At 44.1% G+C, this 25,516-nt stretch overlaps 2 protein-coding genes and 1 long non-coding RNA gene across 43 annotated transcripts in view; 2 read left to right on the forward strand and 1 right to left on the reverse strand.

Moving 5' to 3' along the window:
• GK5 (glycerol kinase 5) overlaps nt 1-11,238 on the forward strand; it is an 88,796-nt gene extending 77,558 nt beyond the window's left edge. For 3 of the 5 annotated variants that reach the window (XM_017346816.4, XM_008266275.5, XM_089331108.1), the window contains one exon: nt 5,129-11,238. In XM_017346816.4, the coding sequence (XP_017202305.2) occupies nt 5,129-5,174 (46 nt within the window). In that variant the 3' untranslated portion in view covers nt 5,175-11,238. Of the gene's footprint in view, nt 1-2,026; nt 3,019-5,128 lie in introns of those variants that run through there. The other 2 variants (XR_016232750.1, XM_051859010.3) reach the window with 2 other exon arrangements.
• Nucleotides 11,239-13,835: 2,597 nt separating this feature from the next.
• LOC149127134 (uncharacterized) lies at nt 13,836-18,470 on the reverse strand. 2 transcript variants are annotated; one of them, XR_016232754.1, is made up of 3 exons: nt 18,173-18,460; nt 17,647-17,789; nt 13,836-14,056 (listed from the first exon to the last, which is right to left on the reverse strand). It is a non-coding gene; the product is annotated as an uncharacterized LOC149127134 (long non-coding RNA). The 2 variants fall into 2 exon arrangements; XR_016232753.1 differs by having other exon boundaries at nt 17,647-18,470.
• Nucleotides 18,471-18,586: 116 nt separating this feature from the next.
• The window catches only part of TFDP2 (transcription factor Dp-2), a 188,252-nt gene continuing 181,322 nt past the window's right edge, over nt 18,587-25,516 (forward strand). For 11 of the 36 annotated variants that reach the window (XM_089331116.1, XM_089331121.1, XM_089331111.1 and 8 more), the window contains exon 1: nt 18,840-18,921. The gene's annotated coding sequence lies outside the window, so the exon portion shown is untranslated. Of the gene's footprint in view, nt 18,922-25,516 lie in introns of all 36 variants that reach the window. The other 25 variants (XM_070072691.2, XM_070072695.2, XM_070072721.2 and 22 more) reach the window with 13 other exon arrangements.

A 25,516-nucleotide genomic window follows, 5' to 3' on the forward strand; every position in this document is an offset into this window, starting at 1 on the left:
TGTTCCTCGTCCAGCCTCACTTCACTCCTTCAGTCAGAAGAAGTACGAGGCAAGAGCAATCTGCAGCTGCTTTGGGGTCCAGGGAGGGAGGGTCTTTGGGGAGTCCTAAAGCAAAAAAAGTATCAGTGGCGCTTGTTAAAGGATGGTAAGATGAACTTTGTCCAAGGGGACTATCAAGACAAGTAAAGGGACTGCTGCAGTGGGATGTAGTGGGGAGGGAGGCATAACTTTGAGTGCAACAAGGAAAGGTGGGAACTTATATCCAACGAGGAGGTTGGTAGGTGGTGTAGGAGTGAGAGAACTTTCCCTTTTCCCTTTGGAGGTTCGATATTTGAGTCTGAAAAAAAAAAATACTATCAGCAGACAGATTAACAGGAAGACAGGCATACAAATTCATTATGTGCATGGATGCATCACAGGATAGTGAGTTGCCAGTAATCCAGTGCGAGTCAAAAGCATATAGGCCGGCGCCGCGGCTCACTAGGCTAATCCTCTGCCTGTGGCGCCGGCACACCGGGTTCTAGTCCCAGTCGGGGCGCCGGATTCTTTCCCGGTTGCCCCTCTTCCAGGCCAGCTCTCTGCTGTGGCCAGGGAGTGCAGTGGAGGATGGCCCAAGTGCTTGGGCCCTGCACCCCATAGGAGACCAGAAGAAGCACCTGGCTCCTGCGTTCGGATCAGCGCGGTGCGCCGGCCGCAGCGTGCTGGCCGTGGCAGCCATTGGAGGGTGAACCAACAGCAAAGGAAGACCTTTCTCTCTGTCTCTCTTACTATCCACTCTGCCTGTCAAAAAAAAAAAAAAAGCTTATATACCCTCTTCATAGTGGAGATGAAGTAGGGGAGGTAGGCAGTCTAAAGGGAGAGTAAATGATATTTAGGGACAACAAATGGGCCTGAAGAACAGTTAATAACCCAGGACAAAGTTCTTTTTGGCTCTGGGTATGGTGTCAACTCTAGTCTTCCTTCTTAGATTCAGCATCTGTCTTTCCTGGCTGATGAAATATCTGGAGCAGAGGTTCACAGTAATTGAATATCTTCTGGAGAATCTGGCCTTTAGGGTTGACAGAGAAACTTCCAGAGAAAGCCCTTCCCTGCAACTGTTGCTCCCCAGGTGCTCTCAGATTGAAGTCCAAAGCAGCCTCTTTTGAAACATTATTTTCTGAGCCCCAACAGTGGGGTGAAGGGGAATTCTGGCTAAGCCAACCCAACAGGATTCTTTCTGAATGCAGGCTGAGGTGATCAGCTGGCGATGGTAGAAGATGAACTATCAAGGATGATTGGAGATGGGGAATTCTGGCTAAACTGACTGAGCAGGATTCTTGATGAAACTAGATAATGAAGAGAAAAATGTGGAAATCCAAACGTTGACTCCTACTTGGAAAAGAGTTCAGAGGAGCCAAAGCAGTGTTTGGTCAAGGAGAGAATCTTTGTCAGTTGGATTGTCTTTGAGATTAGAAACCACTTCATTCTTTGACTTATTGATCCGTATTTATGGAGCACCTGCTACCTCTTTATTCACTGCTGAGAAAAAAAAAGGGATTAAAATCTATGGTTTCTGATCTCTTATGGGAGCAGACAGGTAAGTCAAGGGACTAGTAAATTTGTGTGACAAGCCCAGTGAGCAGCAGTAGTATTAAGTAGGTAGTGTAGGCCCCTAAGAGGAATTTGGATTTGATCCTGAAGGCACTGAAGAATTTTAAGCAGGGGAGGGACATGGTAGATCTGCACTTGAACAGATGACTTTAATCATTAGTGAACAGGTTAGTGAGGTAGGAAGCAGCCATTTAGCCTAGCAGTTGAGACATCAGGGTCCCACATAGGGTGCCTGGCTTTGATCCCTAGCCTGGCCCCCGACTCCAGCTTCCTGTTACTGTAAAGCCTAGGAGGCAGCAGTGATGGCTCAAATAATTGGGTTCCTGCCAACCACGTGGGAGACCTGGATTCTACCCTCTCGGCCCTTGGAGGCATTTAGGGAGTGAATCAGTGAACCGGAGTGGTCTTTCTGCCTCTCAAGTAATTTTTTTTAAAGATTTTATGGGACTGGTACTGTGGCACAGCAGGTTAATGCCCTGGCCTGGAGTGCCAGCATCCCATATGGGCATCAGTTTGAGATCCAGCTGCCCCACTTCCAATCCAGCTCTCTGCTATGGCTTGGGAAAGCAGTGGAAGATGGCCCAAGTCCTTGGGCCCCTGCACCTGCATGGAAGGCCAGGAAGAAGCTCCTGGCTCTTGGCTTCAGATCGGCACAGCTCCAGCCATTGCGGCCAATTGGAGAGTGTACCATCAGATGGAAGACCCTTCTCTCTCTCTCTCTCTCTGCCTCTCCTCTCTCTGTGTAACTCTGACTTTCAAATAAATAAATAAATATTTTTTAAAAAAGATTTTACTTATTTATTTGAGAGGTAGAGTTACAGACAGAGGGAGAAACAGAGAAAGATCTACCGTCCACTGTTTCACTCCACAAATGGCTGAAACAGCTGGAGCTGGGCCTATCTGAAGCTAGGAGCCAGGAGCATCTTCCAGGACACAAATCATTGCCCATATGGGAAGCTGGCACCACAGGCAGAGGGTTAACCTACTAAGCCACAGTGCCAGCCCCTGAAATATTTTTTTTAATATTTAGGGGCTGGCATTGTGGCATAGCAGATTAAGCTGCTGCCTGCAAAACCAGCATCTCATATGGGCAATGGTTCGAATCCTGACTGCTCCACTGCCAATCCAGCTCCCTGCTAATGTGCCTGGAAAGCAGCAGAGGATGGTTTATATTCTTGGGCCCCTGCCACTGTTGTGGGAGACCTGGACGAAGTTCCTGGCTCTGGCTCAGGTCTAGCCCAGTCCTGACCATTGCAACTATTTGGGGAATGAACCAGCAAATGATCTCTATCTCTCCCTCTCTCTAACTGTGTCTTTCAAATAAATAAATCTTTTTTTTTTTTTTTTTTACAATTTAAAGTTACAGGTCCAAAAAATATGAAATCTTTGGAAAATTCAGCTTAAACTTTCTTCTGGGCCGGCGCCGCGGCTCACTAGGCTAATCCTCCACCTTGCGGCGCCAGCACACCGGGTTCTAGTCCCGGTCAGGGCGCCGGATTCTGTTCCGGTTGCCCCTCTTCCAGGCCAGCTCTCTGCTGTGGCCCGGGAGTGCAGTGGAGGATGGCCCAAGTGCTTGGGCCCTGCACCCCATGGGAGACCAGGAGAAGCACCTGGCTCCTGCCATCGGATCAGCGCGGTGTGCCGGCCGCAGCACGCTGGCTGCGGCGGCCATTGGAGGGTGAACCAACGGCAAAGGAAGACCTTTCTCTCTGTCTTTCTCTCTCTCACTGTCCACTCTGCCTGTCAAAAAACAAACAAACAAACAAACAACTTTCTTCTGCTAAAATTTTAATAATTCTAAATAAAATTAAAACAATCACCTTTATTTGTTCACTCATGATGTTTGATTAAGTCAAGTAGAAGAAAATAACTTTTCCTTAAATAATCAGCCTAGTTGCAAATTTAGATTGCTTTATACATTCCAATTCCTATAAATCTAATTTAGCTGATTTTCTTCTTAATTTCAAATGCCCAAATGAACAAACTCAGAACTATAGTAAAGATCTTCTCAGATACTTAAACAATTCTTGCACATACTACAGTGGCATGAATTTTGGCTGCTTCAGTATACCTAAAGTCTCAATTCAGATCTTGGTTTTTCTCTCAGAAATGTGAGACCTGAAGACAGTGTACATCATCTGTATTTCCTAAATTTACCCAGACACTGGGTCTGTCCTATGCACATTTTTTTTATTTATTTGACAGATAGAGTTAGACAGTGAGAGAGAGAGAGAGAGAGAGAGAAAGAGAGAAAGGTCTTCCTTCCGTTGCTTCACCCCCCAAATGGCCGCTACGGCCAGCACATTGCGCTGATCTGAAGCCAGGAGCCAGGTGCGTATCCTGGTCTCCCATGCAGGTGTAGGGCCCAAGCACTTGGGCCATCCTCCACTGCCTTCCTGGGGGCCACAGTAGAGAGCTGGACTGGAAGAGGAGCAACTGGGACAGAATCCAGCAGCCCAACTGGGACTAGAACCCGGGAGGCAGAGAGAAGATTAGCCAGGTGAGTTGTGGCGCCAGCCAGTGTCCTATGCACATTTAATAAAATGACTTTTGAGGATACCTATGCCCAAAAATGTAATTAAGAAATTATGAAAAGAAAGATTTTAAGAAACATTTATTTTATCATTGGATTTATCTAATTGTAGTGCCAGTGAAAACTGTTTTTAATCTTTCTAAAACTTCTATAAATTAATGTCTTTAAGTATAGATTATCTAAAATGCTGACTTTGTAAATATAAAGAATGTGACCTGATAAGAAATTTCAGGAAAAAGAGTTTTGTGTGTCAGCTGCATTGGTAAGAGAAATCACCCTCCGAGGGGACCTGTAGACTGTGGATGCCTCTGAGTAGGTGAGCTGGGCTCCGCGAGGTGAGGTGGTTCAGGCTTATTAACAAGATGGCTGCCTCTTTTCAAACTGCGTGTGATCCTTGTTATAAATGTGTTCTCTTGCTGTTGTTATAAGTCACATGATCCTCTTTGCAAAGAACAGCATGTGCTAGAACTACAATATTATCTTGAAGTGGAATTTAAGTAGCTTATATTAAAGGTGATTGTTAATTCAAATAGCCTTATATTAAAGGCAAATTAACTATGTTAATTCCCAGACTGTGAATTTTATGCATATTCCAGGGAGTTGCCACATACCTCCAGATATGTGACAGAGTCTTAATTTATCTTAAATTTAATTTATATTAAAATTGTATAAAAAGAAAATATACTAATACTTGGGATTTTTGAAAAAATAGCAAATCACAAAATTAAGTAATGACAGGATGTGGCAGCTCTGAAAGGGACTTGATGCCTACGACTCAGAAATAAAGTTGAAAGTTAGAAACCAAGAGATTTTAAAATCTTAGTGTATTTATTTATTCCTGGGAATGATCCATCTAAAATTCAAAAACAACAAAATATTTTGGACTGTATTTTAAAACAAAAATTGTTAACTTTCACCCACTCACACAGGTCTGTGGATAAACTTTATAGACTCATTATTTGCCTTAAAATTTGAGAATGCTTTTTTTTTTTTTTTAATCCAAAGGGTTTTGGACCGACAAGGAGGAGCTAAAGAAACTGAGGCAAAGTGAAATGGTTTTCAAGCCACAGAAGAAATGGCAAGACTATGAAATGAATATGGAAAACTGGCTCAAAGCCGTGAAACGCTCCATGAATTGGTACAACAAGATGTAATCCACTGATGCTGTGGAAACCGCAGCTGGCTGATATCCATGCTGTGCACACGAGGCAAAGCTCAGGGATAACCAGAAATTAACAGTGACCTGGAAGAGATGCCAAGCAAGCTTCACAGCTTCAGAGGAAAAAGAATTGCTTTCCAAACAAAACAAAACAAAACAAAAAAACTTTTGTTTTTATCCAAAGCTTGATAAAATTATATGGCAACAATACCTCAAAACTTCGGATTTTTTTTTTCTCAAATTCCAAAGGACATTAGCCATTTCCAGCCATATTTTGATAGTTATAGGTCCTCCTCCTTGTTTGCCTTGCCTGTGGGGGATGTGTTCCAAGACCCTGGTGGATGCCGAAACCATGGATAGCACCAAAACCTATATTGCTATGGTTTTTCCTCTACACACGTGATAAAATTCAGCTAATAAATTAAGTGTGATAAGGGATTAACACTGGTAATAAAATAGAACAATATAACAATATATTGTCATAAAATTACATAAGGGAGGTCTCTCGTCTAAAATATCTCATTGTGCACTACTGACCTCCCTTTTGGTGTGGATGTGAGATGTACAGTGCGCGAGCAATGAGGTGAAGTGAGCTGAATAAGTACACACTTATGCTTCCTGGCTCTGACCTTTACAGTCTGAAGTGCAATAGCAAAAGTAGCTCAAATTTCTTTTTCCTTCACAATTTCCCAGATAGAAGATTTGTTCTCACCATAGATCTTAGCAATCTCAGCATGTGGTTTTTTTCCTTTCCTTATTTTTGTTCTTTCCTAAGCAAAGGACTTTCACCTTTTTTTTTTTTTTTTCCACTTTAAAGGAGCATTTTACAGCTTTTCTTTGGTATATCTGAAAGGCCAGCATCACTGCTCTTGCGTGTTGGGACCGTTACTGAGTAAAATACTTGAACACAAGATCTGCAGTAAAGTGACAGTGATGTGATAACCAAGACAGATAATAAGTGACTGACAAGCGGGTAGCATATACCGTGTGGATACACAGGACAACGGGATGATTGGCACAACAGTGTGGGATTTCATCATGCTACTCAGAATGGCACGCAATTTAAAACTTAAGAATTGTTTATTTCTGGAATTTTCCATGTTATATTTTTGGACTATAATTGACTGCAAGTAACTGAAACCATGAAAAGTGAAACTTTGGAAAAGGGGGCCACTGTACATAGAAACATAATTGTTTACCCTCTGAACAGTGGATCAAGCACCATTCACATTTTGTTCCGAAATTAATGTGAAAAGTATTTCTTCAATTATTTAAAATTAAGTGGGCTATTTGAAGTCCATATAGGTAAAAAAGAAAGAACTGAGAAAGTGTAGAATTTTGGAATATTAATATTTTATGTTTAAAGCCATAATTTTTTAATGTCATATCCAAATATGAGCCCAGCATGTCCCTCTCAGATAAATGTGTCAGTCAGTGCTTTCCTTTACTGCACTTGAAGTCACTGCCTTAATTTTTCCTTGTTCAGCCAAAATCTTTGCATTCTTTATATGTTAAAAAACTAATTTTAGTTATTGATTCTTAAGGAATAGAAAAATATGCTTATTTTCCTTCTGAAATATTAATTCTTTCAAAAACTGTGAGGCACAAAATTCTGTTTTTTTTTTTTAAACAGAATGTAAGTAGTTAACACAAATTTAGTCTCCTCTTGTCTTTTTTCTTTCTTATTGTTAGTCGTTAAAATGCTGGCATAAATGTCCTTTTTATTAAGTGCCTAACTGACAGAGCTTACTTTGAAGAAAGTGCCCTAATTTATTAGTGACTTAAGAATTGCCTTCATTGGAGAATTTGACTTGTCTGAGTATCTTCTGTTGTTGTTCAGTCTGCTCATCTCTCTGAGATGTGTGTAGAGGATAGCAGATGAGAGGTGAGGGGAATGTGTCCACGTTAATGACTGCCCTCTGGCCGCCCACCCAGAGATCCACAGCGGGGAGCTAGCTGTTGGACAGTTGGACTGTTGGACAGTCCAACATCCTCAAGCTCTCTTGCTAGAAATAACATAGAGAAGCGAGAGTTATGAGTAGCTCCAGGCTGGGGTGAAGTTGTCACAAGGCAGGGTGACACCTTCCAATGTGTTCTACTGCCCTCTTCCCTTCCCTACATCTGCCATGGGTTCTATTTGGATTTGCAGTCAAGATTTGGTCAAGAGCCATCACATAAAGTTCTACAGTTATGAAACTAGCTATTACATAATATGTAACTAAGGGAGGGATTCTTGCAGAGAATTTTGTTGTTGTCATATATGACAATGTCAAACAAGTATGACAGAACTAATAGTAAAATTTTCTGCAAATTCCACTTCAGAGAACCTCAATTCTTTTCTTAAATTACTGAATTTTTCTGATGGAGGCATTTTAGCAAATGTATGGTATTAGTAACTCCCATGAATTAAGATTTGGAATTATTTTATTAAATCAGAGTATTTGATAAGTCAGATAATATTCTTTTCATTCTTTCTGTTTTTTTACATCTTTGCAAAGACTAATGACTAATTAAAGGCTTTCTTTTCAAAATTGTATGAAGGCTGCTCTTTTGCTTTGCTCTTTCTTACAGATTCTGCTTCTCAGTGAGTGTGATTTCATAGGAAATAATTCTTTTTGTTAGAATGTACCAATTTATAACATTGATAGTGCCTAAAAGCGTGCTAGTTTATTTCTTTTCCATATTCTTCTTTCTCAACATATAACCACAACATAAAGGATAAATACTTTATTTTAAAAAGATTTATTTATTTATATATTTATTTGAGAAGCATAGTTACAGACAGGGAGAGACAGCTCCTCCATCCGCTGATTCACTCCCCAGATGGCTGTAATGGCTGGAGCTGGGCTGATCCGAAGCCAGGAGCCAGGAACTTCCTCCATGTCTCCCACGTGGGTGCAGGGGCCCAAGCACTTGGGTCATCTTCCACTGCTTTCCCAGGCCATTAGCAGGGAGCTGGATCAGAAGTGGAGCAGCCAGTAGTTGAAGTGGTAGCCATATGGGATGTTGGCGCTGCAGGCAGAGGCTTAACCTACTATACCACAACGCTAGCCCTGATAAATACTTTTCAGACAGTGTGAGAAAATAACTTTGAGCATCTCTCACTGGACTTAAGCAGCCCCTCAAAAATCCATGGCTAATTTCTTGTCTTCTGTGAACCTATAAACTAATCTTTTACTTTTAATATTTCTAGCCAATATTAGTGACAGTTCAGCAAATCCTTTTTTCAGATTTAACCATGATCAAAAACATCGTCACATTTGCTTTTATGGTTCCAGAAAACATTGTAATCAAAATCAGCTAAGGAGAAAAATTATCCTTATCATCTTTCAAGTTTATTTTTTATTTGTGCACCACTATTGGAAGTTTCAAACAATGTATGCTAATATTTCTTAGCATGTTCTATTTTCCCTGTATGAAAATATCAGATAGTTTTAGGAAGTCTCCAGGTATCTCACCCTGGAGGAGAATGTTCCTGTATAATCCATCTTAAAATGGACTAAAATTTTGTTTGCACTATAGATTTAACTGATTTTTAAATCTTTTCTATCTGACCAACATAAGATTTTCCAATTTCAGCACTGACACTCAGTTGAATAATTCTTTGTTCTGGAGGGCATTATAGGATGTTTAGCAGTGTCCATGACCTCTGCCCTCCAGCTCCCCCTAGTTATAACCAAATAGGCCTCTAAGCATTGCCTCCCTGGGATACAAGATCACCCCCAGATGAGAGCCAATGATAGAAGAAAATGGAAGACACAGTGAATATAGAGTCACATTCTTTTTCTCTGTTTTATTTTACCTTAGGAAATGGTTTAAGAGGTGGTAGTAGTATGTTAAAATAAATAGGGTTTCTGCTTTGCTAGTTAATAAGGAAAAAAAATCTGATGTTGCAGTTATGTCTTCTGATGTTTTATCTACCCACCCCCAGCCCTACCTTTGCACACTGTGATCTTACTTAGTAGGTTCATGACTTCAGTATAGTATTTAGGGTTTAGGGTTAGGGTTAGGGGTTAATGTATTCTGCAGATTGTCTTTGACTTGATCTGCTTTTTTACTTCATTTTTAACTGGGAATAAAGAGGGTGATCACTCTCTTTCATCTGCCTTCTGTATAAACCCTCACCAGACTGGAAGCTCCTTGAAAGCAGAAATCGTGTCTGCATCCCCAGAACCAAACACTGTGCCTTCCTGTCTGTGGGATCCGTTTTTGCTTTGTAAGTGCAACTTTGTTTGCATACATGTTTTGTTCCTGACTTTCCTGGTCGTTTGTTGGAAGTGAACTAGGTCAGTGACTGATTGAGGACTACTTTGCTATGACAGCTAGAATCCTTGTGTTACTTATTTAAAAATTTTTCATGTGTTTATATGTCTGCAAGTGCATTTCTCAGAGAGACACATCCGCAAATCGCTTAGTTTATGTGTTTGACTGTGGGTAACAAACAAGAGATTGAATCTTCCGGATGCCAAACAAGCTGGTGCTATAGGAAGGAAAAGGCAGAAGAAGCCCCTTCTGTGGGGGACGTATATGCGGGAGACCAAGCTTTAACCCCAACTGGCAGCAATTTTATAGTTCCGAGGGGAGATACAGCCATCTCCTGGCATTCTTAGACTTGGAGTCAGGAGTCATCTACAGACAGCCTAGACAGTTTAAATATACCATAATGGATTCTGAATCCCTTTGGGAAACCTGGATCACGTTTCTCCATTGAAGTTAAAGACCCCAAACCCACCTCAGATCTCTGAGACCTACTTGGTCCCAGAATTATCTCAAAATAGCAAAAGCCAGGTCATCTGTTCAAACCATTCAAAATAGGTGATGCCAAAACATCCGACAGGTGATCCAGAATCATGTTGTTTTTGTAAGTTTTGGGGCTTCATAGCCATAAATATTTTGGCACTAGCATCTATTGTAATTCACTGGCTCTGTTGTCTCTACGTTCCGTGAGATGCTTGTCCCTGGAGGAACGCAGGAATGGGAACAGGAGACAGGAGCCTGCAGAATCACTTATTTATGAAATTCCCTGCTACTCTGTTTCCCCTCCTTTGACGCTTTCCTAAATTTAGTCTATTATAAAATGGCTGTGTCTAGACAGATATCGGTGTTGTTTAGGGGAAAAAAAATGATACAGGAACTCCAATTTAAATGAGCCTTATCTTTATAAGAAACTGCCAAACTGGTTTTCCAAGTGGCTGTATCATTTTCTCCGCAGCAGTGTATGATGGTCAACTTTCTCCACTTCCTCACCAGCATTGATGTCACTGTCTTTTATTTTAGTCATCTGACAGTGATATCTCATTGTGGTTTTAATTGTATTACTGTAATATGATGATATTGAACATCTTTTCATATATCTTTTTGCCATTTATTTATCCTCTTCTGTGAAATTTCTGTTTATATCTTTTGCCTGTTTGCTAATTGGATTGTTTGCTAAATGAGCCATATCTTAAAATATCCTTTTTAAAGTTTTTTAAATCAGTCCAGTGACTTAAGAAATCATTAAAAGGTTTTTCAAATCCTTCTAGGTAAAATATGTATAGTGTTTGAACATGATTTTTTAATCTGAGCAGAAGAATTCTTGTATTCCTTGTGTGGTACTAATACTGTGTAAAGTTTCAAAGATACCTTTACTTGGAATGTTAAGCAGAATGTACAGATATATACATTGTACATGGCTACCAGAATGTTTCTAATCTTTTTTATTTAAAATAAGTGATTTAAGGGTGTCAGAATGACTTTGTGAAAAATTAATTAAAATTTTTCCTATTTGTGCAACATGGGTAAATGTAGAATCCTATTCATGTGCATTCATATATTCTTATTTCTCTGGTGTTCTTTAATTTCATAGTTTTATTAAGTAGTCATTGAGAACCTCATAAATTGCAATCGTTAAGCTCTATAGATAAAAATCAAGGATGCTCAGCAATTGAAATAAATATTTTTCTATGCATGTGAATTTTTCCCTTAGGTTTTTGTGTACTTTAAATTTTAAATGTAAAAAAGAAATTACTTGGACATTTTTATTACTATTTTCTGTTTGGGTTTCTGCACATTAAGAAAGTCACAAAAATAAGCATATGTTAACTACAATTCTACCCTGAGATAAATTTATGCTTAATATAGTTAGAGAAGAAGAATTTTATGAAAGCTTCCTCTTAAGGCTCATTATTCTTTATATATAACATTTTTGCATAAAGGAAACTACTAAAGAAGAGGGTTAGTTCTTTGTGGTGAGGAAACCATCAGATGCTGTGAAATATATTGTACTTTTAAATATTTAAGAAGACAAGAACTAGAGGAAATGTAATTTCATGTACTAATATGAAAGTAGTCTAGCGGCTATTAAAAATCACTTCTGAAAATTATAATTGAAAAGTATTTGGGGAACTGCAATGAAATGGCGCATGATTGACCTATACATGTGGGTCTATTAAAGCTGTTTTTACTTCCTGTTCCTCTCTTCATTGCTGTGCAGGAACACACATTTCCAGTGACCTCCATATGCTGGAAGACACAGCAGGTGCTCTGGATCCCCTGCCCTGGCTGCAGTGGAGTCTCCTACTGTTTCTAAGTCTATGGGGTCATTTTGTAGTAGGAAATTTGAAGAATGATAAACAGTGAATTAATTATTTGAAGAAAGGAAGGGATTTAAAAAAAAAAAACTATTTATTTGAAAGAGTGACAGAGAGAGGGGACAGGCATGGAGACAGAAGAGAGATCTTCCATCTGCTGGTTCACTTGACAAATGACCACAAAGGCCAGGACTGGGCCAGACCAAAGCCAGGAGCCAGGATCTCCCATGTGGGTGACAGGCTCCCATGCACTTGAGCACTTCCCAGGCGCATTAGCAGGGAGCTGGATCAGAATCCAAGCAACAGGAACTCGAACTAGTGCACCAATATGGGTGCAGCAGCTTATCCCACTGTGCCATAACACTGGCCCTTTTTTAAAAATTATTTGCAAGACAGACACACAGACACACAGAGAGGCAGCAGAACAAGGTCCCATCTGCTGCTTCACTCATAAAATGTTTGCAATAACTGTGACTGGAATTTTGCTCTACATGAAAGCTAAGAAGTGAGTCTCCCATAGTTTCATGGGTAGTGACTAAAGATATGAGACTCTTGGGTCAGAGACTAAGAACATTACTACTTGGGGCCCAGTGCTGTGGCATAGCAGGTTAAGCCACTGCAACAATACTAGCATCCCATATGAGCGCCAGTTCGAGTCCTGGCTACTCCACTTCTGATCCAGCTCCCTGCTAATGTGCCTGGGAAAACAGCGGAAGATGACCCAAGTTCTTGGGCCCCTTCACCCATGTGGGAGACCTGGAAGACGATCTTGGCTCCTGGCTTCAGTCTGGCCCAGCCCTAGCTGTTGTGGCTATTTGGGGAATGAGCCAGCAGATGAAAGATCTCTCTATAATAAAGATGTCTCTCTCTGTGTGCATCTCTGCCTTTCAAATAAACAGATAAATCTTAAAAAAAAAGAAAGAAAGAAAACTTGGCATAGCCAAGTATTAATTGTCTTCGCACGTACATTGGGTCTTCATGCCTCCCAAGTCCCAGGTGGAGCAGTCCAGGTTGATGCTGTACGTGGTGTGTGTGGTACAGCTTAGGAAACCTGACTCTTTCTGCAATGGGTTGGAAGTAAACCTGCCCAATGCTTGCTTCAGAAATAATCACTTTTCTTATATTAACGCTTATACAAAATTGCCCTCTGCTCTGAAGGAAGACATCATCTCCATCCTTTTTTAAAAAAAAATAATTTATTTATTTTAAAGAGTTACATAGAGAGAGGAAGAGAGAGAGAATCTTCCATTGACTGGCTCACTTCCCAAATGGCCACAACAGCCAGGGCTGGGTCAGGCCAAAGCTAGGAGTCAGGAGCTTCTTCCAGAGCTCCCACTTGAGTGCAGGGGCACAACCAAGTACTTGGGCCATCTTCTGCTTTCCCAGGCGCATTGGCAGGAAGCTGGATTGGAAGTGTGGGATGCCAGCATGCAGGTGGTGGCTTTACCCCCTATGCCACAATGCCACCACCCACCCCCACCATCTCTATCGTAATTACTGCAAAGGCTACAGTGCCTCTGGCTTGTAAAAAAGCCAGAAACGAGAGACCAGTGTAGGATTGTCTCACAACAGTAAATTCATTTTCCTTGGTGTGGCCATGCTTTCATGGATGTGTATGTACATCCAAACTCACCACCGTGCTTGCTGTAAGTAGGCACAGTTCTGTCGCTTACTCAGTACAACTGGGACAGTGTCTCGCTATTCACATATGTTGTTGGAACCTGTAGTCTAGACAGTCCCTCCATGCTTTTCAGGAAAAGAACGGTAGGCCTCATCCCAGATCTCCTGAATGAGAATCTGTATTTTGATAAGACTCCCCAATAGTTTTAACTTTTATTTTGAAACAATTATAGACTTAGAGAAGAGTTACATGAACAGTAGAGTTCCCCCTTCACCCAGCTTTCCCTGATCAATATCTTGTCTAACCATAGTATTTTTATGTACAGAGCTGTCTCTTACCTTCCATTGACTTGTTCTTCGATTTTTTAAAAAGATTTTATTTATTTGAGAGGCAGAGTTACAGACAGACAGAGGGAGGGACAGATCTTCCATCCATCGGTTCACTCCCCAAATGGCCCCAATGTCTGGATCTGAGTCGATATGAAGGCAGGAGCAAGGAGCTGCTTCCTGGTCTCCCACGTGAGTGTAGGGGCCCAACCACTTGGGCCATCCTCCACTGCTTTCCCGGGCCATAGCAGAGAGCTGGAATGGAAGAGGAGCAGCCGGGACATGACAACCATGCCCATGTGAGATGCCAGTGCTGCAGTGGAGGCTTAGCCTGCAATGTTACAGCACCGGCCTCTAAATAAATACTTTCTAAAAACTCCTGGAAAATACATGCTATGAAGGATTTAATGGATTTCAAAATTTCTGCACCAAAATAAAATTAGCTTATAATACCGTTTTCCACAAACTTTGAAGTACTCTTGTATTGTTTGGTGATGCACGTGTCTTAAAACTACAAAGAAAAATAAGGAAATTCTGGACAAAATTCCAGATGTTATCTGGGGAAGAGCAAGATGGAAGGGCACGGGGTAGGAGCAGGTGTGGCTCCCATGGGGTTAATATCCTGGTGCTTCAGCTGTGCACGTGGGCTCCTCATTTTAGGCTTCGCACTTACTTGATTACTTTTCTCTGTGTGTGTTTTGTTGTTTGTTTGTTTGTTTTTGACAGGCAGAGTGGACAGTGAGAGAGAGAAAGACAGAGAGAAAGGTCTTCCTTTGCCATTGGTTCACCCTCCAATGGCTGCCGCAGCTGGCGCACTGCGGCCGGCGCACCACACTGATCCGAAGCCAGGAGCCAGGTGCTTCTCCTGGTCTCCCATGGGGTGCAGGGCCCAAGCACTTGGGCCATCCTCCACTGCACTCCCTGGCCACAGCAGAGAGCTGGCCTGGAAGAGGGGCAACCGGGACAGAATCCGGTGCCCCGACCGGGACTAGAACCAGGTGTGCCGGCACCGCAAGGCGGAGGATTAGCCTATTGAGCCACGGCGCCGGCTTCATTACTTTTCAGGAGGAATAAAATATCTTATAAAAGCCTTTAGGTCTGGGCCTTTAAGGAGGGGCTGCTTTCATTAGGGTGGCTGTGATGTTGTCCTGCTGGCGTGAGGCAGTCATTCTGGGAAGGAGCTGGGGAGAGGTGGTTTTCCCTCTCCAAGGAAATTCTAGGGCTTGGATTCAACCCTTCCTGATTCAGATGATCAAACCACACCTAAGGGGGCTTCTTCTGGAAGACAAGACCCAGACTGAACACTTCTCTTGCAAAGTGTTCTTTTTTTGTCAGTCAGTGGATGGATTCAGTGTGAAAAGAGGATGCCTTTTTTTTTTTTTTCAGAAAAATAAAATCATATCTTGAACTGTTCTGACAACTACCAGTGTTTTTGTGTGATAAAAAGGTGTCACTGGGGCCAGTGTTGTGGCACAGCAGGTTAAGGCCCCAGCCTGCAGCACCAGTGTCCCATATAGGCACCTGTTCAAGTCCTGGCTACTCCACTTCTGATCCAGCTCCTTGCTAATGCACCTGGGGAAGCAGCGGAGGATTGCCCAAGTCCTTGGGCCCCTGCACCCGTGTGGGAGACCTGGAAGAAGCTCCTGGCTCCTGGCTTCAGATTGGCACAGCTCCGGCCATTGCAGCCTTTTGGGGAGTGAATCAGCAGATGGAAGGCTTCTTGGTCTCTACCTCTCTCTGTAACTCTGTCTTTCAAATAAACAAAATAAATCTTTAAACAAACAAAAAAGGTGTCACTACTGTTACTCGAAGTGTGGTGTGTAGCTGGTGAGGCAGCTGTCGCTCATGTGGGGAGACCTGGATTGAGTTCCCGGCTCTTGGTTTCAGTCCCAGTCCAGCTCTGGTTGTTATTTATTTGAAAGGCAGAGCTACAGAAAGGCAGAGGGGGAGAGGGAGAGAGGGAGAGAAGTCTTTCATATGGCTGGTTCATTCCCCAAATGAATGCAATGGCCAAAGCTGAGGTGATTGAAGCCAGGAGCCAGAAGCCTCTTCCAGGTCTCCCACGTGAGTGCAGGAACCCAAGGACTTGGGCCATCTTCCACTGCTTTCCCAGGCCACAGCAGCGAGCTGGATCGGAAGTGGAGCAGCTGGGATCTGAACCGGCACCCATATGGGATGCCGACACCGCAGGCAGCGGCTTCTCCCGCTACATCACAGCACCGGCCCCTTGAAAGTCTCGTAAGCACTGAGGGTACAGTAGTGAATGGGAGGATACAGCTGTGCCTCTGACCGACCTTACAGTTTGATGGGATACCAAACCAGTAATTATCAGTTTAAATAAATGTCAGAAAGACAAATGGAATTTTACTAGAAAAAAAGCTGGAGATGGGAAGTCAGGGGAACCTTTTTCCTTTTTGGGGTGAAGCGTTGTTTAGGTAAGAGGCAGGGGAAGCTGAATTGTAGGAGAATTGGAGATTGTTCCAAAGACAAGGAAGGAATACTCTTTGGATACTTGTGTTTGGATTTCCAATGCCTTGCACAGTTTTGGGCTTACAATAGGCACTTAATAAGTGTATGCTGCATCAATAAGCATTTCGGCACATTTCAGCCATCTACTCTCTGGCACTGGAGATGGTGGATGCTGTGTGTTCCTTTCCAAAAGAATTAAAATCCTTAATGGGGAAGTGAGAGGAGAGACAGAGAGCTGACTGTTGTACAAATTGCTAAATTGGAACTATGAGTGGGAATTAAAAATGGATTTACATGAATTTTCTTCCCAGTGGCAACTCAACAATTTATTCTGTGCTGGAGAATTTTCAGTTTTTGGCCTCAAAGCCAAGCTGTTCCTCTGTCTTCTGAATTTCTTGGCCTGCTGTGAAACTAGCATTTACTGTCTTTTACAGCATCCCCTGATTAGGTCATGGAAATTCACAGCTAGATCAAACTAGTCAATGGAAAATTTGAAGCTTTCACTGCCTATTAGACTTTGTGGCATTGGAAGGTGTTATGAAACATTGACTTTGAAATCATTTCTCAACAGTAATATTATAGAATGATCATAATAATTGCTACCACTTACTGAACACTTACTGTACACACTGCTTAGCAAAATGCTCTCAATTAACTCTGCTAGAGTAAGCTGAACCCTATGAAAATAGGCAAATATCAGCAATTTCATTGGATTCAACTTAATGTCATCTTCAGGGTCTCACCTACAAAGAGGTTAGGGAATTCCTCCTGGCCATTGCCTTACTCCAAAATTTAGCACTAAGTTTGCTATGTAATAAAGAGACCCTTGGCTACAGCGCCTCAACAGCACCCACCCCTCTCCACCTTAACCGAGGCACTTTCTGGGTCTGCTTCCATGAAGGTTCTTTGCACACCATATTGGGGTGGTTTATGAGCTGTGCCCCCGCTACACTGAGTTCCCTGAACTGAGTGGGAGTGTCCGCAGGCTTGCTCATTGTATCTCTAGTGGTAAGAGTTTTTTTTTTTGTTTGTTTGTTTGTGTGTTTTTAATTGAGTTGAATACATCTACTAGATTTTTTGTGAAAACTAAAGAATTCCTTCTGGATTTGTGGCTGAAAAATGTAATCACTCCTCTGGGGATCTGCATGTCACAGTCAATCAGCAACAGGCAGCATCCGGCATTCTTGGACTCCGAGGACTTCACCTCCCTACTGTGATGTGGCAGGCCAGTGTCTCGCCACCGCACCCAGATCCAAAGGTGATCTCCTGTCTCCCTCAAGTCCTTTATGTGTTTACTTAAACGCGTCCTTAGGATCTCCTTCCCTGTCCACCATGCTTAAGGCTGAAGCCATCCCTCCCACACACACTCTGCTTACTGTTTTTCCACAGCTCAGATCAGCAGGTAGCATCGTTTTTATTTGGCTTATTTCTTTAGCTGTCGTCTTTCCCACCGCACTAGAATGCGGGCTCCACGAACGCAGTTTTTGTCTCTTTTTGTTCACAGAGGTATCTCCAGCACCTGGAACAGTGTTCCGCACGTGGGCGATTTATAAAATTTGAGCAGAGCGAAATGAGAAAGGCCTATCGTTGCAACACTGTGCCCTCACGCCTCACTCCATCAGCAGGGCAGCTCCCATCTCTCTCTCCTCTCTCAACCTCCACAGCGCGGTCCACGCGGAATTTTCCAAATCAGCAGAAAACGAACAGACACAATCTTGTAACGCTAACCTACCGACCCTACAGGAAGGTGTCTGGGGAAGCGGGCAGCCCCAGGGCAAGGCGGCCTGGCTTTGTGTGGATCCTAACTCGCCTGGCTAGGGAAGAACCTCCAACTCCCCAGGAGTCTCTCACTCATCGAATACTTTCAAGGCGCTCCACGGCTGGCCCCAAGCACTGCCTCACCGCTTACTCCCGCGACTCCTCAAATGCGAAGGATCCAGATGCACCTGCCCCACTTCTCCCGCCTCTCAAACAGCTGCGATCTTCCTGCTTCGTGGGCGGACCTCGTGGGGGAGTTAGGAGCGAGAGGGAAGGGCGTGTTTCTAAACTTTAGGCTTCAGGCCTACAGCTTGTCCAGCAATCGGAGCTGGAACCAAGAGCCCGGGCCACCGCCACCTACCCTTTGGGCAGCCCGGGAGAAACTTCAGGGGTCGGAGCGCGGCGCTTAAAGGCTCCGCCTCTTCTTCTCGTGCCCCCTCCCATCATTGGGCAGCCTGGGGGCGGGGTTTGTTTACTCTTTGCACGCACCGCTGGGCCTGGCCAATCCGTGAGGAGCGGCGCCCTACGTCACGCCTCTCACCGGCCAATGGACGTGCATCGTGCTGCTCCGCCGCCAAAGCTCGCGCGGGGGAAGCGGGGAGGCCGCCGAGCCGAGTGCGGGCTGACGAAGTCGGCAGCGCTTTCGGCTGCAGCGCGGCCGCTGTCCGGCACGCGGGGCGCGCCCTGACCGAGCCCTGAGGGCGCGCGCGGGCGCGAGGTCGGCGTGCCGGGGCCTCGAACTCCTGGGGGCCTCGACCGGGGCAAGGCCGCGGCTGCCTGGGTGGGAGTCCGCCGGGACCCGGGCGCCAGAGGATCGGCGGCGCCCGAAGACGCGCCCCCGGCTCGGCCCTGCAGCCTCGCGCGGCCGCCGGGTCCTCTGCAGCCGAGCGGCGGTAAGGTCCGGGGCGAGGGCGCGGGCCCGCGTGCCGAGGGCCTCTGGACCCGGCCCGGCGCGCTACCTACGCCGGGGGACCCCCGGGAATCCCACGGGCTCCTCAGGCCTGGCGGAATAACCCCTGAGTGTCCGGGCGAGACTGGGCAGGCAGGGAGGTCACCCTTCCTCGCGCAGCCTGCAAACTGGGGGAGGTGAGGTCCCTGAGTCACGCCTCGGCGAGGCGGGCAGAGGGTGTCTTCCCCCTTCCCGTCCTGGCCGTAGGGAGCGATGACTTCGGGTTCTGGCTGCTGACTTTGCCCCCTGCTTCGCGACCCCCCGTCTGCCTCCGCCAGGGTTTCGTTGTTGTTTTTAAGAGTTGGGAGGCTTTGTGTGTACCTGTGCCCCGTAAGGGAACTTTGGCATTGCTCTGTGGGCCCAGACGGCTGGAGAAATCCCGGAGAGCCGAGGTGCCCGTCCGCCGGGCAGCGGCAGGGTTTGGGTGGGACCGCGCCGAGACGCCGCGCGCTCGCGTTGTGAGGTCTCCGTCTGCTCGAGCTGGGGGACCTCGGCGTGGGCGCCGCCGCCGAGGGAAGTCTGGGGCCGCCTGGGTCAGGGACGCCCGGGGCGCGAGCTCGCCGCCCGGCAGCGCAGGGCACGAGGTGGGCACCCTCGCTTCTGACTGCCGCGAGCGCGGGTTCGCGAGAGGATCCTTTTCTCTGCCCCTTGCCCACTCACCGCCGAAGCTCCGCCGAAGCCCGGAACGCTCTCCTCTTCCGTTTCCCTCGCAGACGGCTCAGACGCCCTCTGCCACCTGCTTGCTTGCTTCAGTGGGTGCGTGGCTCCTTCTCCCCCATCTCCCCTCTCCCCCCATCTTCCCTCTTCCGCCTTCTCCCCTCTCCCCCAGATCTTAGTTTCATGACTTTTCCTTTGATTTCTATTACCTAATTTTTTCTGGGTCACTTGTTTTTCTTTTCTCTTAATGGTTTCATCTTAGTCATTTTGCCTAATAAATATAATTGGAATTATTCACCTGTTCTCTAAAAGGACATAATCATGACCCTACCTGTCTCTGTTCAGAATCAGAGTAGTTGAATCTGTGTTGCATCTTGCTGTTCCATGTCGTTGGCTGGCCTATGGTTTAGCGAAAGCTTTATCGCTATCACATTACTATAATTAATCTTTAATGACAGTGTCCACTCTCAAATAGCACCAGGAGAAAAATCAAATACCCAGACCCCAGATTCTATCGCACTTGGGCACTGGCACTGGCTGTGTTTGTTGTGTGGTAGAACATCTTGTGCCTGGAACTGGTCTGGTCTAATGGCAGCCATCGTGGCTGGGAGCACTGCCCTGGCATACAGTTGCAGCAGGGTGGTACTTGTACAGAAAGGCCCAAGACTTACTCAACTCTTATTTTCGAGTTCTCTTTGTTTCTAGTTGTTTGTTTAAGAAGGAAAGCTGAATTTCGCTAGTGTGTGGCATGACCATTTTGTGATCATGCAGTTGTACCCCCCCACCACCACAGACCCCTTCTTTGGAATGTGTAGCACAGTGAAGTATTCGCACTGTGGCCAAAATGCTTATCTGGGCTCTGTGCTTTTAGTGTGACTTGAAATGGAGTTTATACCCCCTGTAAGCCATCATCACTTAAATGCTTATTGTAACATGTATCATAGTAAATCTCAGAGGAATCTAGAAAACATAAGTTGAGAGTTCTTTGAGATCAGAATTTTAAGTTGTAATAGATTTTAAAGATTATTAAATTGTTAATATATCAATTCATACTTGAGTCTTTTCCATTTTAATCTGGGATCCGTAACACTCTAGTATATTTAGAAGTAGATTTGTGAACCCTTAGAAACTTTTTTTTTTAAAGATTTATTTATTTATTTGAAAGACAGAGAGAGAGGTCTTCCATTCACTGGTTCACTCCCCAATTGGCCGCAACAGCCGGAGCTGCATTGATCCAAAGCCAGGAACCGGGAGTTTCTTCCGGGTCTCCTGTGTAGGTGCAGGGGCCCAAGGATTTGGGTCATCTTCTACTGCTTTCCCAGGCCGTAGTGGAGAGCTGGATCAGAAGTGGAGCAGCCAGGACTCGAACTGGCGTCCATATGGGATGCTGGCACTGCAGGCAGCAGTTTTACCCGCTACGCCACAGCACTGCCCCCCCCCCTAGAAATTTTCTGCAAAATTACGTACATTTGCATGTTTTTATGAAGACATGTTCATAATTTCTGAGGCAAAGGTATTTGGACAACTTGTTTTTTGTTTTTTTTTTAAAGATGCATTTATTTGTTTAAAAGGCAGAGTGCAGAGAGAGAGGGGAGAGATCTTCCATCTGTGGGTTCACTCCCAAAATGGCTGCAATGGCCAGGGTGGTGCCAACTCAAAGGCAGGAGCCAGGAGGCTCATCCAGGTCTCTCATATGGGTGGCAGGGCACCAAGCACTTGAGCCATCTTCAGCTGCTTTCCTAGGTACATTAGCAGGGAGCTGGATCAGAAGTGGAGCAGCCAGGACTCAATCTGGTGCCTCATATGGGATGCCAGCGTCACAGGTGCTGGCTCCAACAACTCTTAAGTTTTATAAAATAGTGGGGCCAGCACCGTGGCTCACTTGGTTAATCCTCCGCCTGTGGTGCTGGCATCCCATATGGGCGCAGGGTTCTACTCCTGGTTGCTCCTCTTCCAGTCCAGCTCTCTGCTGTGGCCCGGGAAGGCAGTGGAGGATGGCCCAAGTGCTTGGGCCCTGCACCCCATGGGATACCAGGAGGAAGCACCTGGCTCCTGGCTTCGGATCGGCTCAGCGCCGGCTGTAGCGGCCATTTGAGGAGTGAACCAACGGAAGGAAGACCTTTCTCTCTCTCTCTCTCTCTCACTGTCTATAACTCTACCTGTCAAAAAAAAAAAAATTCTTTTACTCAACTGGAAGTCGCATTGTCACTGCGTATGTTCTGTCTAACTTCTGTATCGTGGCTCTTCAACTATTTGAAGATACTTACCATTTTCTACTCTTCTGTTCTTTGGGCAAGTGTTCTCTCTCAGTCTTTCACCTCTTCTGATAACTTCTCTATCTTTGTTTTCATTTGAAAACCCGGTCACAGCACTGGGGGCTTGCTCATTGGAATTGTTTTAATTCATCTGTCTTTGTCTTCAAAGCATTACACCGCAGGCAGGTGGTAACTAGTAACAGGAGACCATTAACTTACTTCCCTGGTTTTAAAGCAGGCCCTTTAAGAGTAGGTTTGCTGCTTTGGCAACCACATCCTGCTGTTAGTTCACAGTAACTGTTGTGTTAGCCTTCCTGGATTTACATTCTAGCTCTACAGTTTATTAGCGGGTTGACTTTGAATATATTACGTAAACATGGTAAGTCTTGGTTTCCTCATCTATAAAATGATGTTAGTAATAGTACCTATTTCATATGGTTACTGAAAGGATGGATGTATATGTGTAAAGCATTCAAAATAGTCTGTGGCATCTCAGTGCCATGTATATATATATATGTTCACTGTATATGTTCATATATATGTTACCTGTTGGTATTGATTTTGTAATCAACTGAAATTCTTGAATTGTTTTTTTATTTTAAGATTTATCATTTAATTGAAAGGCAGAGTTACAGAGAGAGAGAGAGAGAGAATGAATCTTCCATCTGATGGTTCATTCCCCAAATTACCACAACAGCCAGAGCTGGGCCAGTCTGAAGCCAGCAGCCTAGAGCTTCTTCTGGGTCTTCCACATGGGTGCAGGGGCCCAAGGACTTGGGCCATCTTCTGCTGCTTTCCCAGGGATGTTAGCAGGGAACTGGATCAGAAGTGGAGGAACCGGCGCTCCAACCAGTGCCCATAGTGGGTGCCGGAACTGTGCCACCACTCCCCTTGAATTTTGTACAGGCTCTGCCAACTCTTGAAGTTGTGTTCTCCCATTTCTTTTCTTTTCTTTTTCTTTTCTTTTCTTTTCTTTTCTTTTCTTTTCTTTTCTTTTCTTTCTTTCATAAATGCAAAATTCATGTCCCCATTTAATAATCAAATATGTCTACCACATTCAAACTGCTACCCAGAATAATTTTCAGAAGACACTTAGTTCATTTGAAGAATGTTTCTGCCTTAACAGTTCATAGCAAGGATAGATACGGGTCTCCAATTGCCACCACATTCGGCCTTGCTTTTTCATTTTTTTTCCCCCAAAGAAACCTTTTATTTAATGAGTACAGATTTCATTAGTACAATTTTAAGAATATAGTGATTTTCCCAACATACCTGCCCTCCCACCCCACTTATTCCACCCTCTCCCATTCCCAGTCCCATTCTCAATTAAGAAACAAACAAAAAACCTGTAACTCGACAATCAAAACAGGGGCTGTTCAAGTAATTGCTTCTCAAAGTGTCAATTTCATTTCTACAGATTTCCTTTTAGGTGCTCTATTAGTTATCACAGATCATGGAGAAAATATGGTATTTGTCCCTTTGGGACTAGTTTATTTCACTAAGTATGATGTTTTCCAGATTCATCCATTTTGTTGCAAATGACCAGATTTCATTTTTTTTAACTGCTGTGTAGTAGTCCATAGACTACATATCCTATAATTTTTTTATCCAGTCTTCCATTGATAGGCATTTAGGATGATTCCATGTCTTAGCTATTGTGAATTGAGCTGCAATAAACATGGGAGTACAGATAACTCTTTCATATGCTGATTTCATTTCCCTTGGGTAAATTCCCAGGAGTGGGATGGTTGGGTCATATGGTAGGTCTATATTCGGATTTCTGAGGTATCTCCAAACTGCCTTCCATAGTGACTTCTATAGTGGTTTTACCAGTTTGCATTTCCACCAACAGTAGATTAGGGTATCTTTTCCTCCACATCTTCTCCAGCATTTGTTGTTTTCTGTATGAAAGCCATTCTAACTGGGGTGAGGTGAAACATCATTGCGGTTTTGATCTTCATTTCCCTGATGGCTAATTATCCTGAAAATTTTTTCATGTATCTATTGGCCATTTGGATTTCCTCTCTTGAAAAATGTCGCCGCAGCTCACTAGGCTAATCATCCGCCTCGCCACGCCAGCACACCAGGTTCTAGTCCCAGTCGGGGCGCCGGATTCTGTCCTGGTTGCCCCTCTTCCAGGCCAGCTCTCTGCTGTGGCCAGGGAGTGCAGTGGAGGATGGCCCAAGTGCTTGGGCCCTGCACCCCATGGGAGACCAGGATAAGTACTTGGCTCCTGCCATCGGATCTGCACGGTGCGCCGGCCGCAGCGGCCATTGGAGGGTGAAACAACGGTAAAGGAAGACCTTTCTCTCTCTCTCACTGTCCACTCTGCCTGTCAAAAAAAAAAAAAAAAGTCTGTTTAAGTCCCTTGCCAATTTATTTACTAGGTTGTTTGTTTTATTGTTGGGGAGTTTCTTCATCTCTATATATTCTGGTTATTAATCCTTAATCAGTTGCATTTTTTTGCAAATAGTTTCTCTCATTCTGTCAGTTGCCTCTCTTCACTTTCCTGAGTGTGTCTTTCGCAGTGCAGAAACTTCCCAATTTGATGTAATCCCATTTGTTAATTTTGGCTTTGATTGCCTGTGTCTCTGGGGTCTATTCCAAGAAACTTTTTCATCTACCAGTGTCTTGCAGGGATTCCCCAATGTTCTCTAATAATTTGATGGTATCAGGCCATAGATTTAGGTCTTTAATCCATTTTGAATGGATTTTTGTGTAGGGTATAAGGTACGGGTCTTGCTTCATCCTTCCACATGTGGAGATCCAGTTTTCTCAGCAGCATTTGTTGAAGAGACTATCCTTGTTCCAGGGATTGCTTGTAGGTCCTTGGTCAAATATAAGTTGAGTGTAGATGTTTGGATTAATTTCTGGCATTTCTATTCTGTTCCAGTGGTCTATCCATCTGTTTTTGTACCATTACCAGGCTGTTTTGATTATAACTGCCTTATAGTATATCTTGAAATCTGGTATTGTGATGCCTCTGGCTTTGTCTTTGTTGTATAAGATTAACTATTTGCATCCCTTTGATTTCTTTTTCTTGCCTAATGGCTCTGGCTAAAACTTCCAGGACTAGATTGAATAGCAGTGGCTAGAGTGGACATCCCTGTCAGGTACCGGATCTCAGTGGGAATGCTTCCAATTTTTCCCCATTCAATAGGTTGCTGGCCATGGGTTTGTCATAAATTGCCTTGATTGTGTTGATGAATATTCCTTCTATGCCCAATTTTCTTAGAGTTTCATCATGAAAGGGTGTTGTATTTTATCAAATTCTTTCTCTGCATCTATTGAGATAATCATATAGTTTTTGTTCTTCAATTTATTAATGTGATATATCACATTGATTGATTTGCAAATGTTGAACCCTCCTTGCATACCAGGGATAAATCCCACTTGGCCCGGGTGAATGATCTTTCTGATGTGTTGTTGGATTCAGTGGGCCAGAATTTTGTTGAGGATTTTTCCATCTATGTTCATGAGATAAATTGGTGTATAGTTCTTTCTCTGTTGCATCTTTTCCAAGTTTCTGCATAGAAAGGATTTGTGAGAATTCCCTCTCTTTCAATTGTTTTGAATAGCTTGAGAAGAAGTGGAGCTAGTTCTTTAAATGTCTGGCAGAATTCAGCA

Source organism: Oryctolagus cuniculus, chromosome 4, assembly GCF_051225735.1.
Source record: "Oryctolagus cuniculus isolate XC-2025 breed Fujian yellow rabbit chromosome 4, ASM5122573v1, whole genome shotgun sequence".
In the NCBI taxonomy this organism is placed as follows: domain Eukaryota; kingdom Metazoa; phylum Chordata; class Mammalia; order Lagomorpha; family Leporidae; genus Oryctolagus; species Oryctolagus cuniculus.